Consider the following 15,160-nt stretch of genomic DNA (forward strand, 5'->3'; position numbering starts at 1 on the left):
GGCGCGATGCTGTGCGCCGAGGAACGACTCCATTCTACCTCCTCGATTCGATCGAAAATGCTCTGGATATCTCTCTGGAATAGTTTACGTGTAAACCTTAATATCGTCTAAATGGTTATATTTATGAAAAAAATATAAGAGATCTTTTTTGTAGATCGTTAAATTTTCTACAAAAATATGTATTGATTATTTTATAATTTTTGATAGTCGATATGATACAAAATTCATAAGAAGCAAAAACAAGTTTTATAAAATTTATCAAACTTTAACTTTGAATATCTTTTGAACGATTGAATTTATGAAAAAATGATAAGAGATCTTTTTTTGCAGAGCGGTAAATTTACTACAAAAATTTCTTGTGCAGCAATGCTGTATTACTGTTTGTTAAATAGTTATAAAATTTTTTGACGTAGAACTACATCTTTTTCGGGGGGTATGGGGGTACGACTGCAACGTTTTCTTGCAACGTTTTCATGCAACGTTTTCATGCAACGTTTTCTTTTTCTCGAAAAGTATTTAAAAAATATATACTTTATTATATAGTTTTTGAAAACTCTCTCTCTCTCGATGTAAGCTAAGGGTTTTCGCAATTTCATAATTAAATAAATGAATGAATAAATGGATGAATGGATTTAATAAATACATAAATAAATGAATGAATGGATAAATGGATGAATGAATAAATGGGTGAATGAATGAATGGATGGATGAATGGATGAATGGGTATATATATATATATATATATGGGTATATATATATATATATATATATATATAAATGGATGAATAGATTTAATAAATAAATGAATGAATGGATGAATGAATGAATGGATGAATGAATGAATGGATGAATGGATGCCTATTGCGTATGCGCATTGCAGACGATTAGGCTTCACTACCTTTCTCTCTCGCACGATATCGGATACAGACTCGATGTTCAATGCCTCTTCCATATATGTTCTATTCTAATAGACGTAGTTCTACGTGTTGATTGCGGCACAGTTGTTACTGTGCTTGTTTAAATTTTTCTATCTTACTAAATGAAAAATAAAAAATCGCGATGAGCGACTTGTTAATATTAATATTAAAAAGGCTAAAACTTTAACAGGTATTTTATTTTACCTTCCTGCAAGTATATATGCTATTCGTGAAATGAAAAAAAAAAGTTGCTCCGAAATGACACCTTAATGTACATAAATCACTTTTATTCAACTTTTACATGTTGAATATATGTTTCAAGTTATGACCACGGAGTATTTTTTACATATAGTCTAATAGCACAATGTTTTCTATAACAGAAAAAATGATTATACTGCAGAAACTACAATATATATTAAAAAAGCGTTAGTGTTTTATTCATTTACCGATGTTTAAAGTTTAAAAATATCTTTTTCGAAAACAGTGTCTCATAAGAAAAACTTTATTAAATTTTCTCGACTTAATCTTTTTTAATTATTCATCCCTGTTTAGTTGTGTATCACCGGTTTGTATAAAATATCATTCTGTATAAAATATCAGTTAATAAAATTTGTATTAGCATGATCGAGAGGAATTACCCAGATAGCCGCGGGGGAAATCAACAAATTATTGGAAATTACATGTACAACTATATAGCTTACGCCTCTGTTAATATTTCTGCCGTTATAATATAACATCATGTGGCTGCTATCTAGCTATTATCAGTTTTCAAAGTGCGCACAATTTAGTAAAATATTTAGTATTTAGTAATAATTTAGTAAAATAAATTGTCTTTTGCAATAAATAGCAAAGTTTATTGCAAGCAACAATAAATTTGTGCAATAAAAGGCAAATCGAATGACAAAATACTTTATGTAACGCAATTGAGTAACTAATTGAAAGAATGAAAGGAACGAGAAGCTCTCAGACGACGAGAAGAGACCTTCTTCATAAAAACGAAGATAAAGATAAAATTATTTATTACAATGCAATGCAATAAATTTGTTAAGATTTGTTGTCATTTTTGCCTGAGATAAGACATCAAAATGGTTACCTGTAAACTATATCAAATACTATGTTTAATTGCACAAATTACAATTTAATTGTGCGAAGGACATCGTGTCGCACAGCGTTCATCTATTAGCAATTTTAATCGTAGGAGAAATTCTGCTGAACATCTTAAGACGTTTTCCCAATAATTCTCTCTATCGAAGACGAAGACCGTGACTGCGAACGCAATCTATCGTTAAGCAATCTTGCGAGTTTTGTAACTACGAAACTAGAATTTAGTTTTCCAATAAGAGTAACTTCTCTCTCTATTCAAACTTCAAACCACGTCACGCGTTTCATTAATGTGCACTTGTATATTATAAATCTTCTACTGAATGTTATATGTGACAACTACATCGAAAGAAAGATATATTACATATTATACAAAGACAACGTTACATCTACAATAATATACATAAACAATTTATCTACAAACATATAAACAGTATATTAAATTTAGAATTGAGAAAAATTAGAAGATATATATTTTCTAGTTACGCTGTTAAAATTTTGTAACGTCAAATTATACTCAATTTAAATCATTTTTAATTATTCCTAGGTTGCTTCTGAGGTTGCCAAGTTGCCACTGAGCCTACTCAAAATAATGTTAATTTAACTAAACCCCCCAATGGAGTTAAAATAATAAATTTCCACACGCATTTTAGTTAAAAATGACAAAATATTTAACTCAAGGTATTGGTTTAAATTCCATCTTTTAATATTTAACAATGTAAAAAAAATTGAGTTTTTTACTCTCTTATACCTTGAATCTTTACTATTAAATTGGCTACAGTTACATTTAATACATTAAATTGCGCAGAATTAATTTTACTTATGCATATAAAATGCACCTTTATGAAAAGCAGGTTGCGCCCTAATAAATAATATTAGTCAACATCTATGAACGCTTCGAATTCACGTGACTTTAGTTGCTGGTAAAAGCTGTTCTTCAATTTGAGGTTAAGCTTCCTATAATAATAATTAAAATTTTTTACGGAATAAATAAATGCAAATATATATAATAAGATTGTGATATTATCCTCGAATGCAACAGTGCTTATTGTTAGTTATTGAATTTATCAAATCTTTATTTAACGATTGCTTTTTTTGGACACAAAATGGATACTCACAACAACATATTGGACGGCCATCGTATATTATGAATCATATATATGATGAAGGCGAAAACTATATGTAGCGGATAATAAAGCTCGGACATTGCAGCAAGAATTTGGCACGCTTTGCAGTTTGCTGGGCAAGCATCGATTTGTCGTTGCCGCCGTTCTATGCTTTATCGATGACATGACCATTTTAACATTCGTGGAAAATTTTAGCCAGACGATCACTACGGAAGAAAACCACGTTCGTAACCAAATTTTGTACAAGAAACATACCACACCCAAACGTCCCACACACACGCGCGCGCGCGCGCGCGCGCGCGCACACACACACACACACACACACACACACACACACACACACACACACACACATATACACACATTGCCAACATGTGACCAAGCCAGTGCGTAAGCCAGACCCGTCAGTGCTCTTTGGCATGAATTGGCAGCGCACTCGATGCAGAATCACGACAATCCTGGCGTCTCGATCGAAGGTCAGTGTCGCAACAACAAGCTGCATTATTTACGGAAAAGCAAACCCGGTTCGTTCTAAGTAAACGCGCCCGATAAAATTGTTACATAAAATTACTTGAAGAAGCACAGCGTGTCTTTTATCTTCCATTGCATAATTGTAGCCTTAAGGACAAAAATTTGTTAAGCGACTAAAATATTTCTTCAACTTTATTGTTACTTATTGTTAGTCACACACAATTTTTATAGAAATAAATAATAAAACGATGTTTAACGATGTTATATAACAATAATGTATATAAACAATATATGTATAGTAATAATTAGCAGAAAAGGTTTTATCTTGATATGTTTGTAAAACCCCTTGCACATAATGCGAGGCAACAGGCAATAGGAACAAGAAATAAAAAAAAAATCGTTAATTACAACCTAAAAAATTCGAATGCTATGATTGGTTGGCAATCGGCAATAGGCACAGAATTTCCAACGTGACGGAAACTCTGTATCTATTGCTTTTGTCACTGTTTATTCTGCATTTATACATGATTTCTGATTTCTATTCCCTGTTCCTATTGCCTAGCATTGTGCAATGGGCTTCACTGAAAATTTATTTCACGAGCTCATTACGATCAACATTATTATTATATTGTATATGTACATATGTATATCGCATGACGATTGTGTGTGTGTGTGTTTGTGAAAAGAAATGGAAGAACGGATTATAAATCAGGCTTTTTGAAAGATTTTGATACATTCAATGATATTAGAATAAAATAAACAAGAATAAATAAACTTTAAAAAAAGAATATAACTAATAAAAAGAAAATAAAATAAACAAATTCAAAAGTATTTCTTACATCTGCATTTTTCTGTACATGTTAACAAAATGTGTAATAAATCAATATGCTATTTTCGCTGAAACGACGGAATATGCGAAGGACCAGCGGGAAAAAAATTCTGAGTTAAAATGACGATTTTTATATTGTTGGATGACTTATTTATGCTATTCACGTTTCGGGAGGGTTTCGGCGTACATGATGCGAATCGCGTATTAAGCGTACGTATCCCTCGACGGTTGCCCTGACAAATTGCGAAGACCACAATACCATGCTTGTAAGCGTACGCTTGCTTAAAAATAAAACAAGAGAATCAGCAACAAAATTTTTCGGCGGGTATAACGTGACGCGTTTCGTGGCACAAGCAAAATTTCGATAATATATTTCTTTGTGGACAGAGAGTCTTTTTTTAATTTTGTAAGGTACGGTATATTTTGACGTTTGAAGACAAAATTATATGTATATTACGGGAGTGATCCTCATTACACATAAGCTATTTAAAAATTTTTTATTGAGCAACTCTCAAATTGAGAAATATCACATTCAAAAGAAGTTCGCAGACTTAAAGCATTGAAGTGGAAGATGATGAAACTAATAAATAAAAAATAATTTACCGTATCTCATAATTTAGAAACAAATATAAGCATGCAAAATATATATTACTAAGAAAGAAGAAAGTTTGGTAATATATCTATATCTTAATGTTTCACAATTAAATTATAATAATATATTGTAAATTAAATTACAATATAGATAATTTATAAAGAAAGAAGTTATAATATATATTTAGTAAAAATATTTAATATAGTAATCTTTTTTTTTTGTATTTTAGGAATTCTTTTGGCTTATTAAATTATTCAAGCAGTTTGCCCATGCAAACTATTCGAGCCTCTATACGTAAGTCTTTATTGAATAGGTAATAAGTGGTTGCCGATAAATTTAGACGTTTTTGATTGATATATGACGTTCCGACGAAACAATAATCCAATTTATTAGTTTTGTAAGGTCTCGATAAAGTTTTACGCGTGACTATATACGAAATCGTATACAAGTACCGATACAAACGCTCGAAAATGCTAGAAATTCTCATTATGCTGAAAGCGGTAAGATACGAGACCGACTCATCATTGATCTTTCGAATTCTGAGGTCTGCCCTTGGCCAGTCTTAGCGTCGAGAATTCTACTTATATTCAATAGACGCCTGTGTGCGATTTACATGCTCAGCATCGTTACGTGATGCGATTCTCTACCGCATAAACGAGATATGCGCTCCGATTCTTCTTATAGGTATGTATTCATATATATAGAATTTTTTATATACGTAGAATTTTGTCAAAGATAATGGAAAATAGAAATCCTTCCCGCTGCTAGTATCAATAGTAGAATCGAATGGCTTACTTTTGCTCGGGCACCAGGTACAACAATATTCGCCAACAATTTCTCTGTGCAATTTTTGATAAAGCGATGTAGCACACTATTACTATTACAGCCATTTACGCCATATGATGAGAAAAAAAAATATATATATATCACTCTTCTATCACGTTAATAACAATTTAATTACGGTAGCCTCATCTTCGATTGGTATCATAAACCCACGTTTTCCGGAAGGTATCTAAACTTTCATTCTCATCATCCTACGTCACACAAGAGAGGTGTCATTGTGGGATTGGTTGATAGAATGCTGTCTATATCACATCCCCAATTCCACCAAAAAAATTTACAATTTATTATTGAATGCTTCTAGATAATGGATATCCCCTTCCTTTATTTTTTCTAAAATTAATAACAAAATTAATGAGAGATGCTCTAATAGTAATAACTCCGGGACTCCAACACATAAAAACTTTTTCACTGTTCCATATGTAAAAAATATTTCTAAAGGCTTTACAAAATTCGTTAATAAATTTGGTTTTAATATGACTTACTCCATCCCGCACTCCCTCAGGAAATACATTAGAACAGGAAAGGATAAATTAGACAGCATATCAAAATGCAAATGCAACGCGTGGTGTACAAAATGTCATGTCTGAATTGCGAGGCCACATATATGTTGGTCAAACGAAAAGGCGATTACAGACCAGAATTAAGGAGCATCGCTCTGACATTAATAAAAAAACCTTTGTCGCCATCGGTCATTTCCACCCACAGATTAAATACTGAACATAATTTTGATTGGGAAAATGTCCGCATTCTGGACCATGAACCATCGGTCCAAAAAAGATTAGTGTCATCAGAGATGGTATATATTAAGTGTCAAGCGTTGGGTCTTAACAAACAGAGCGACACCGACCTATTATCCGACGATTACCTCCCGGTCTCAAGCTCACTCTCTACTAATTACATGCCTTAATTTTTCCCTTCCACCTTTCCATCTCCGGGATACCAATACGCACGCGACTAAACGCAATCGGCCACATTCGGTACCGAACCACGATAACATTAACATCATGACGCTCTACACAGAACACCAAAGGGCTTGTTTAAGGATGTACGTATAACTTACCTAACATTTTGTTCTCGATGATTTCTGACGGTTCTTTTTCATTTACAGTGCTCGTGCGATACAGATAAATAGCGTTCTTATACTCTGTAGAATTTAAGTTATTACCACGCGAAACTTATGTGATACAGATAGATATAGCGTTCTTACATTTAGAATTAAGTTTTAATTTGCGACAGTAATGACATAACGATTGCGTGATGTGCGTTCTACGAAATTTTCATAATATGTTATCTTGTCTCCGCTAATTTCTTTTTCCCACACTGAGGATGGCCCGATATTGGCCAAAACGTCTGTAAATTACTTACTTGATTAAAGAACCCAACACGAATATCTTTTGTTACGGCTTGATGCCCTCTTATACACAATTGTTTAATTATTAGAGCCTTTTAAGAATACAATTTAATTAATTAATTAAAATTATAATATAATCTTATATTTTTTAATATTTAATTTTTCAATCTTGTCCAATCTTACGCTTATTGTATTAAAAACAAAATTTGTAGCTGAAGAAAGATGCATGAAAGTGATCGATGGATATATAACATATAACATATGTATATTAAAGTAAAATTTGATTCTCTTTATTAATCTTTTGCGTACCACCTGTTGATTTTCATTAATATATTACACTCGTTAGCGCGGTACTCCAGATATATAAATTTTCATTTAATAACATCGTTTACAGTAATATATTATTTATGTATGTGTATGTGTTTACCTTTTTATCTTTACAATTAAACCGTTGTATAAATCATTATTCAAATTACATTATCGCGATCACAATTAAATTTTTTTTAATTAAATTTGCAACTTGAGAGCCATATATATTGATGTATTGAATCATATATATAAATATATAGAAACTGTACTTATTTTTTATATTAAAGCAAAGCATGTAATAACTTTATTAATTTTATTTGTTTACACACACACCCACACACCCACACACACACACACACACACACACACACACACACACACACACACACACACACACACACACACACACACACACACACACTTTCGAACATTTTTCACACAAAACCGATAAGTCTATAATTTGATCAAATTCTCTCTTATTTCGTGCGAACGGGAGTTACTGGAAAAAAATGCAAATTATTATAATTAAATCATACAAATTATACTGACGGTTAAAAGTTAGAACAAAATTGAAATAAATCTATTACCGCCGCGTAAAGTGAAATATTGCTACTCGACTAAAACTTCGTTTGTCTTTATAAATTGGTCAATAGTGCGTTGTCTTTTAACCTAATGATTATTTTTTCTTTATTCGGTGTGTCTTCTCTCACCGCGTTCTTGATTTCGACAATATATTAACAGTATTAGTTTATTCAAGAATAAAAATTGCATCTTTGAGTGGTAGCTTTTTTCTCGGTCTCTTCTCTTCATGGCCGACCAACGCTACTGCTGGAATAATTGACCTAAATATACCGCAAAAATAGCGGATCATAAATTACATGGGCTCGACGAGAGTGCACTTGACACAGCACTGTCGCCACACGACTACTATGTCGGAGAAAGAGACAGAAAGATGCAAAGAGGGAAGGAGAATGCAAAGAGGGAAAAGAAAGAGGAACAGTGATTGAGAAAGGTGTAGGGGAGAGAAAAAGAAATAGGGAAAGAGAAAAGAGGACGTTCTATTGAAGGTTCTCTTCCGACGTGTCCCCATTTTAAGTAGAAACGAATGGAAAACTGGCGTACCAGTTGATACGCGAATCTGGAAGGAATACAGCAATCGAAGAGTCTATACGCCGAAGGCTCGCATATGAATCGTCTATTACATCCAAGTTTATTTATAAGTTATACGATATCTATGGTTTACATCACAATTGTGAGCAAACTGAGCAGACTATCTAAAGAAAAAATATACAGGATTGTGAAAACATTTTAAGATATAGGATTTTTTATCTTAAATCGATAAATTTATAGTATAAACCTTTTAATGTAATGTTAAATTATATTATGTGTGTAAAGTTTAAAAAATGTAATCATGTACAAATTATTAAGATGTAAACTGTGTAAAAATATCAAACTATACTCTTTCTTTCTGTTACTATTTTGTATTTATTTTCTATTTTATCATGCAATACCAGTTATTGAATTTTTTCCTGCGTAAAAAATTACTTTATTTTTATTTTGTTATGCAGAGAAATATCACATAGGTAATTATAAAATTTAGTCCAATAAAGATAATCCAGATAACTACTCATTTTTGCAGTGCTCAATTTATGAAAAATATATTTATAATGTATTAGCTTCAGATATAAAATAATTACAAAGCTTATAACAAAAAATAAATTTTTTTAAAACAATTTTATAAATATTCTTCAAATATTGGTATAGGGGAGACCGGGGCTAACTCGACACAATTTTTTCAAAGACAATTTTCAACAATTAATTAAAATTTTTAAGCAAATTTAATGGTACACATTTAAAGAGCGTTCCTTCAGGTACAAAATTGCTTAAGAAAATTTTGTTGTACGTCGCTTAGTTTTGCTCCCAGGAAAGGAAAAGTGACGCGAAGACAAATTTTCAAATTGAAAAATACCGGGGTAAACTCGACACAATTTTTTCAAAGGCAATTTTCAACAATTAATTAAAATTTTCAAGCAAATTTAATGGTACACATTTAAAGAGCGTTCCTTAAGGTATAAAATTGCTTCAGGAAATTTTGCTGTACGTCGCTTAGTTTTGCCCGAAAGCTCGATGAAAGAGTACACCATTTTCGAGAGATCAGAAAACTTACTTTTTACTATCAAAAACGCTTATGTCGCGTTAAAAATTACACTATAACTCAGAATGTTACTAAATTCCGTTGATAATACTATAGCACATAAAGACGCATTTACAGTAGGAAAGGCAAGTTTCTACGATAGATTTAAATTGGCAAAAAGCCTAGTGTCAAGTTTGCCCCGGTGTCGAGTTAGCCCCGGTCTCCCCTACATTATTATTTTTTTTTTTTTGCATTTCTGTAAAAGTCAAATAATTAATTCAATAAAGAAAATGTTTTTAGATACTGTAATATTAAATTAAATAAACAGCTTCTCAACTTAACAACGTTAATATTGACATAATTTGTTGCGAGAAAATGTGTCAAATAATATATATATATATATATATATATATATATTGTTCGGTAGTATATTATATATATAAAAATAATGAAATATCTCTCGGATGTTTTGAAACAAAATGTTTATTGTTGCCATACAACTTTATACCCTGTTTAAATTACACACATATATCTTGCAGTTAATCTCCAAACACATTCTAATGAAAAGAATATCTTCTCTGTAATATGCAATATGTATGCGAACGCTTATACATCTACTCGCTTGGATTGCGATAGCGATAGCAATAGCAGATTTAAAAATTGTTTTGTTGATATTCTTAAGAATGTTTCTCTGTTTTTTATTTACAGATTCCGAAGAGTATACGTATATATATGACAACATAGTAGCATCGCCAAAGCATTGTTGCGAGCTTTACGTTCTTTTCGAATAAGTCTCTTCGTACACCTCGTAAAGACCGCGCTGGCTGCAGAAGCTCGGAGACAAGACGTGAAAAAGCGATTTTCACCCTTGCTCGAATCGAAAATGAACGCCCGTCAGATGTGTCAACTAGTCGGGACTTCCGTCACCTAAAGTCATTTTCCTAAAACTCTTCGACCGAGAGGAGAAAAACTAAAGTATTATAGAGGACGGTCAAGGTTCAGTGTAGGATAGGACTCAGCCGCCAACTCGCCTTTGGGCGAGCATGACCGCGGAAACGACGTTCGATGCGGCGGAGATTTCCTCGTTCGACGTGACACCGCTATTGGACGTCACTTCGACCGAGGAGAATCCTTATGGCAATAATACCGAGGTAAATGCGGTGGAGGTCAACTGGTCAGACATGCCTTCGGCAATCGTCAAAGTCTGCATCCTCGGTTCGATTATCGCCACGGCGCTGTTCGGTAATCTGCTGGTGATGGTGTCCGTGATACGGCACAGAAAGCTACGAATCATCACCAACTACTTTGTGGTTTCGCTAGCACTGGCGGATATGCTGGTGGCGATGTTCGCGATGACCTTCAACGCTAGCGTGCAGGTGACCGGCAGATGGCTTTTCGGCTATTTTATGTGCGACGTCTGGAATTCCTTAGATGTCTACTTTAGCACTAGCTCGATACTCCATCTGATGTGCATCTCGGTGGATCGATATTATGCGATCGTGAAGCCGCTCAAGTATCCCATCAACATGACGAAGAAAGTGGTGGCGTTTATGCTACTGGCCTGCTGGGTGTCGCCAGCCATCATTTCCTTTGTGCCGATCTTCTGCGGCTGGTACACTACAGAAGAGAACAGCGTGCACAGGCACAAGCACCCAGAACTCTGCGAATTTAAGGTCAACAGAATATACGCTATACTGTCATCAAGCATATCCTTCTGGATACCGTGTACCATCATGGCGGTCACATACTTTGCTATATTTAAAGAGGCTAACAAGCAAGAGAAGCAGATGCACAGCAGAATGGGCAATGCCATGTTGCTCAGTCACAGACCAAGTAAGGATCTCAATAATTTAAATGGAGAACTAAACAGTGCCGGATCGTCAAAAACATTAACTTTAAATGAGATCAACACCGAGCATTTACACACCCCCACAAAAGATAAACATATGATGAAGATGAAGAGAGAACACAAAGCGGCAAGAACGCTGAGTATCATTATGGGTACCTTCATCCTTTGCTGGTTGCCATTTTTCCTTTGGTATGTGCATTCAAGTTCTCTTAATAAAACACTACATGTATGTGTGTCAATGTGCTCGTAATTGATTAATTCTAATGTGTATTTTTAATCCTAACGGATTACTCTCTTAATTTAATAGATAACAATCGATAGAGATTTATCAATATTTTATTTAATATTTTATTTATGTGTTTGATTATACATATTAGTAAAATGTTTGTTTCTTTTTAACGTATATAAATAAAATTTTTTATACATACAGAGTGATCCATTATTAACGATGATATCGGAAAAGTGACGATTCTAAATCAGATAAAAAGTCAAAGATTTTTTCAATGTAAGGCATTGTTTTTAAGAAAATCAATTGCAAAAAACTTGGAAATATTTTCAGTCACTTTCAAAAGATATTTTTTAACTACATTACAATATATAAATTATCCAACGTACTTCAATGTGTATTGACTATCAAAGTATGAATTAACAAATTCAATGTTTTGTTTATATAACATAAAAAATGTTGCTATAAAAGCTACTTGTAACATGTCAAGAGAAATTATTTTTTCTATTTAATCGGATATTTTAATTTTATGTATACATATTTTAATAAAAGGCAAATGAGGGTAATTGAGTAAGAGAATGAGAGAGAGAGAGAGAGAGAATTGTTGTTAAATTAAATTTATCAATTTGTAACCCGTATTATTGAAAATTATACAAATTGAAAGCAGAAAAGGATATTTTTAATTTACCAATTTCGTCATTTAATTTTTTGAAAAATAAAATTATAAAAAGTATTTACCTAACATTTTTTATTTATTTTTTTGTGCCCTTTTTAATTATACCATCATTAACAGATTAGTTAATACAAAATTTAATAATAGAAAATATAGAATTTAAATTATATTTTTTTTAAGAAATTTATTTTTTATTAGAGATACAAAACAGTCTTACAGGAACTTAAAAAGCGCATCAAGTTGCTTAAACGTAACCCTCTAGCTGCATACGTGGGTCTACGGCGTCCATGCCAAAACAACGTCTGCTTGTAACTTGAGAACCAGCAAGCTTGCCTATCTGGCTCCCCCTTCTAAAAAAAGTAGGTGGGAGAAGGAATCCAAGGACCCAAAGCCGCTTCAAAAGATAAACATATCGCTGAATGCCGAGCGAGTCAAATCTCGCACGGACGTCTCAGACCCAGGTATACACTCGACATAGTCTTTATCTGTCAGTAACAATGTTGCAATTATTTATGATAAATGTAATTGTTTTTGGACAAAACAATGTTCTTTTAAAAGATTTTGATAAATAGTTGCTTCTCTAGTTTAGTTATTCCCAAAAAATTGAATTTTGGACGGCGGCCGAAGCTCGGTGGACAAATTTTTTTCAACATATTCTACATAAATAGATATATTTATTGACTTCCCTCAGGGTTGCAAGGCGTTTTGTAGGGACGTTCCCAACCCTTTACAAATTTAACATATTCTACATATTGTATCATAAAATTGTAATAAATTATTTAAAAAGTCATATACGCCATATTATATATAATTTTATCTTTAATTTTTCATTTATCAACGATGTTCTTTACCTAAAAAGTACTATTTTGACCCTCCTGAATAATTCAACTTTTTTGAAGATATCAATCTGCACTATTTTTCTTCTTGAACACTTATCTCTGAAGTAAAAAACCTTAAAAAGGTTTTTTATATTGCATAGAAAAAAATTACAAAGTTTTAAAGAAATCCATCTTTTTCCTTTATTCTTATTCAAAGTTTATTAAAAATAAAATATTAAATAAACGATGTTTATCAAAATGATTATAAAATCGTCAACTACAATGTTGACAGATGTTTTGTGAATTTTTTCAGATTTTTAAAATACTTTAAAGTAGGAAAAATAATGTCGGACGCGACAGACCCACGTATGCAAGGTCCCAAAAAAAGTACACAGCTGGAGGGTTAAAACAAGTGTTAAGTTTGAATAAAATAGCTTTCATATTTCCCATTGCTCTCGAGATTTGAGTTTAAAAATAATTAATCTTCTCTGTCTTTGTATTTACAACATTTGTATATAGACAAATAATTATTAATTTAATTGTTAGGTACGTCATTACAGCACTTTGCGGCGAGACTTGTCCGTGTCCCAACGTCGTGATTGCGATTCTATTTTGGATTGGGTACACGAATTCAGCATTAAATCCATTGATCTATGCGTATTTTAATCGCGACTTTCGAGAAGCGTTTAAAAATACCCTGCAGTGCGCTTTCTGTTCGCTCTGTAGACGAGAACCATCGGATCTCGAAGCACTGGATTTTCGTCGACCATCCCTCAGGTACGATCTGGTCTGACAGATTAAGGTATGCATTTCATTTTATGGCATTTTTCTTTCAAAACTTTATTACATACAATGCTACTACGTATGTCACTCGATAAATTAAAGTTGCCCTTGATATACATTTCAAATTAATTAAAGTAAGGTAATTACTATTATATTTATAAAATTATAACTTCTTGACTTTGCTGCAATCGGATATTTTGGCATATTATAACTACGTTATGTGACGTGTTGGAGAAGTTTTATTGCAATCAAAATTAAGTATGTTATTATAGGATCTTCGAACCTCAATAAAAGGAATTTGTTGTGTTGTCGATTATGATTAAAAAGATATTGATGATTGACATAGAATCTATTGTGTCAAAGTTGCGATCTATATGTATATAGACCATTATAGATCTATGTGAAATCTTTTTTGATCATGTTATTCTCAAACTCTTAAATTTTTTCAGGGCGCTGAATACCAATCTGATGTCAAAGTTGATGAATTTAAAATGGTCAAATTTTTACTTTTGATATTGACTCCATTATTTTGAATTTATCATTTTTGACATCAGATTGGTATTCACCGACCTGAAAAATCATTAAAAGTTTGAATAATATAATTAAAAAATATTTCATAGAGATTCTTAATGACCTATGTAAGTCGCAATTTTGCGATGCTCTATATGTCTAGACTCTATGTTAATCATCAATAACTTTTTAACCATAATCGATAAAACAAATTTCTTTTAAGAGCTGAAAGTCCTAACAACGTACTTAATTTTGATTGCAATAAAACTTGTTCAACACGTCACATATCGTGTAGTTATAATATGTCAAAATATAATAAAGTAACTCTTTTTGCAACTATTTGACTGCAAAATTTTTCGAAATTATGACGTGATAGAGCAATTTGGCAAACGGAATCGTATTCAGCACTCAAAAAACTATGGGAAACGATTATTCTCGTTCTTGTGCTCAAAAAAAAGTAATTTTTTGTTGAACAGTGTAATAGAAGAGTAAAGATAAAGAAAATGCAGGATAATAAGTTGAGTATAAGTTCGAATTTATTACAAAAACGTTATATTCGCAGTTCAGAAACGATCTCGTTAAACTCATAAGTTGAACCTAATTTAATCCGCGTGGATGTATGGCGTC

General features: G+C 32.3%; 1 protein-coding gene and 1 long non-coding RNA gene across 16 annotated transcripts in view; one reads left to right on the top strand and one right to left on the bottom strand.

Moving 5' to 3' along the window:
• LOC143905612 (uncharacterized) overlaps positions 1 to 5,077 on the bottom strand; it is a 7,265-nt gene extending 2,188 nt beyond the window's left edge. The window contains exons 1-2 of the long non-coding RNA XR_013259255.1: positions 3,137 to 5,077; positions 1 to 74 (exon numbers count right to left, since the gene is read on the bottom strand). The exon at positions 1 to 74 is cut by the window's left edge and continues 2,188 nt beyond it. This is a non-coding gene — a long non-coding RNA (uncharacterized LOC143905612). The remainder of the gene's footprint in view (positions 75 to 3,136) is intronic.
• The window catches only part of LOC143905626 (octopamine receptor beta-2R), a 64,866-nt gene that overhangs the window by 22,854 nt on the left and 26,852 nt on the right, over positions 1 to 15,160 (top strand). For 3 of the 15 annotated variants that reach the window (XM_077421159.1, XM_077421160.1, XM_077421156.1), the window contains exons 2-3: positions 10,383 to 11,712; positions 13,787 to 14,017. The exons of 8 other annotated variants lie outside the window; for them this stretch is intronic. In XM_077421159.1, coding sequence (XP_077277285.1) covers positions 10,718 to 11,712; positions 13,787 to 14,017 — 1,226 coding nt within the window. In that variant the 5' untranslated portion in view covers positions 10,383 to 10,717. Of the gene's footprint in view, positions 1 to 5,266; positions 5,332 to 5,386; positions 5,722 to 10,382; positions 11,713 to 13,786; positions 14,018 to 15,160 lie in introns of those variants that run through there. 4 more of the 15 variants (XM_077421157.1, XM_077421158.1, XM_077421155.1 and 1 more) reach the window with 4 other exon arrangements.

Source organism: Temnothorax americanus, unplaced genomic scaffold (assembly GCF_048541705.1).
Source record: "Temnothorax americanus isolate GAGA-0224 unplaced genomic scaffold, ASM4854170v1 Scaffold64, whole genome shotgun sequence".
NCBI lineage: Eukaryota > Metazoa > Arthropoda > Insecta > Hymenoptera > Formicidae > Temnothorax > Temnothorax americanus.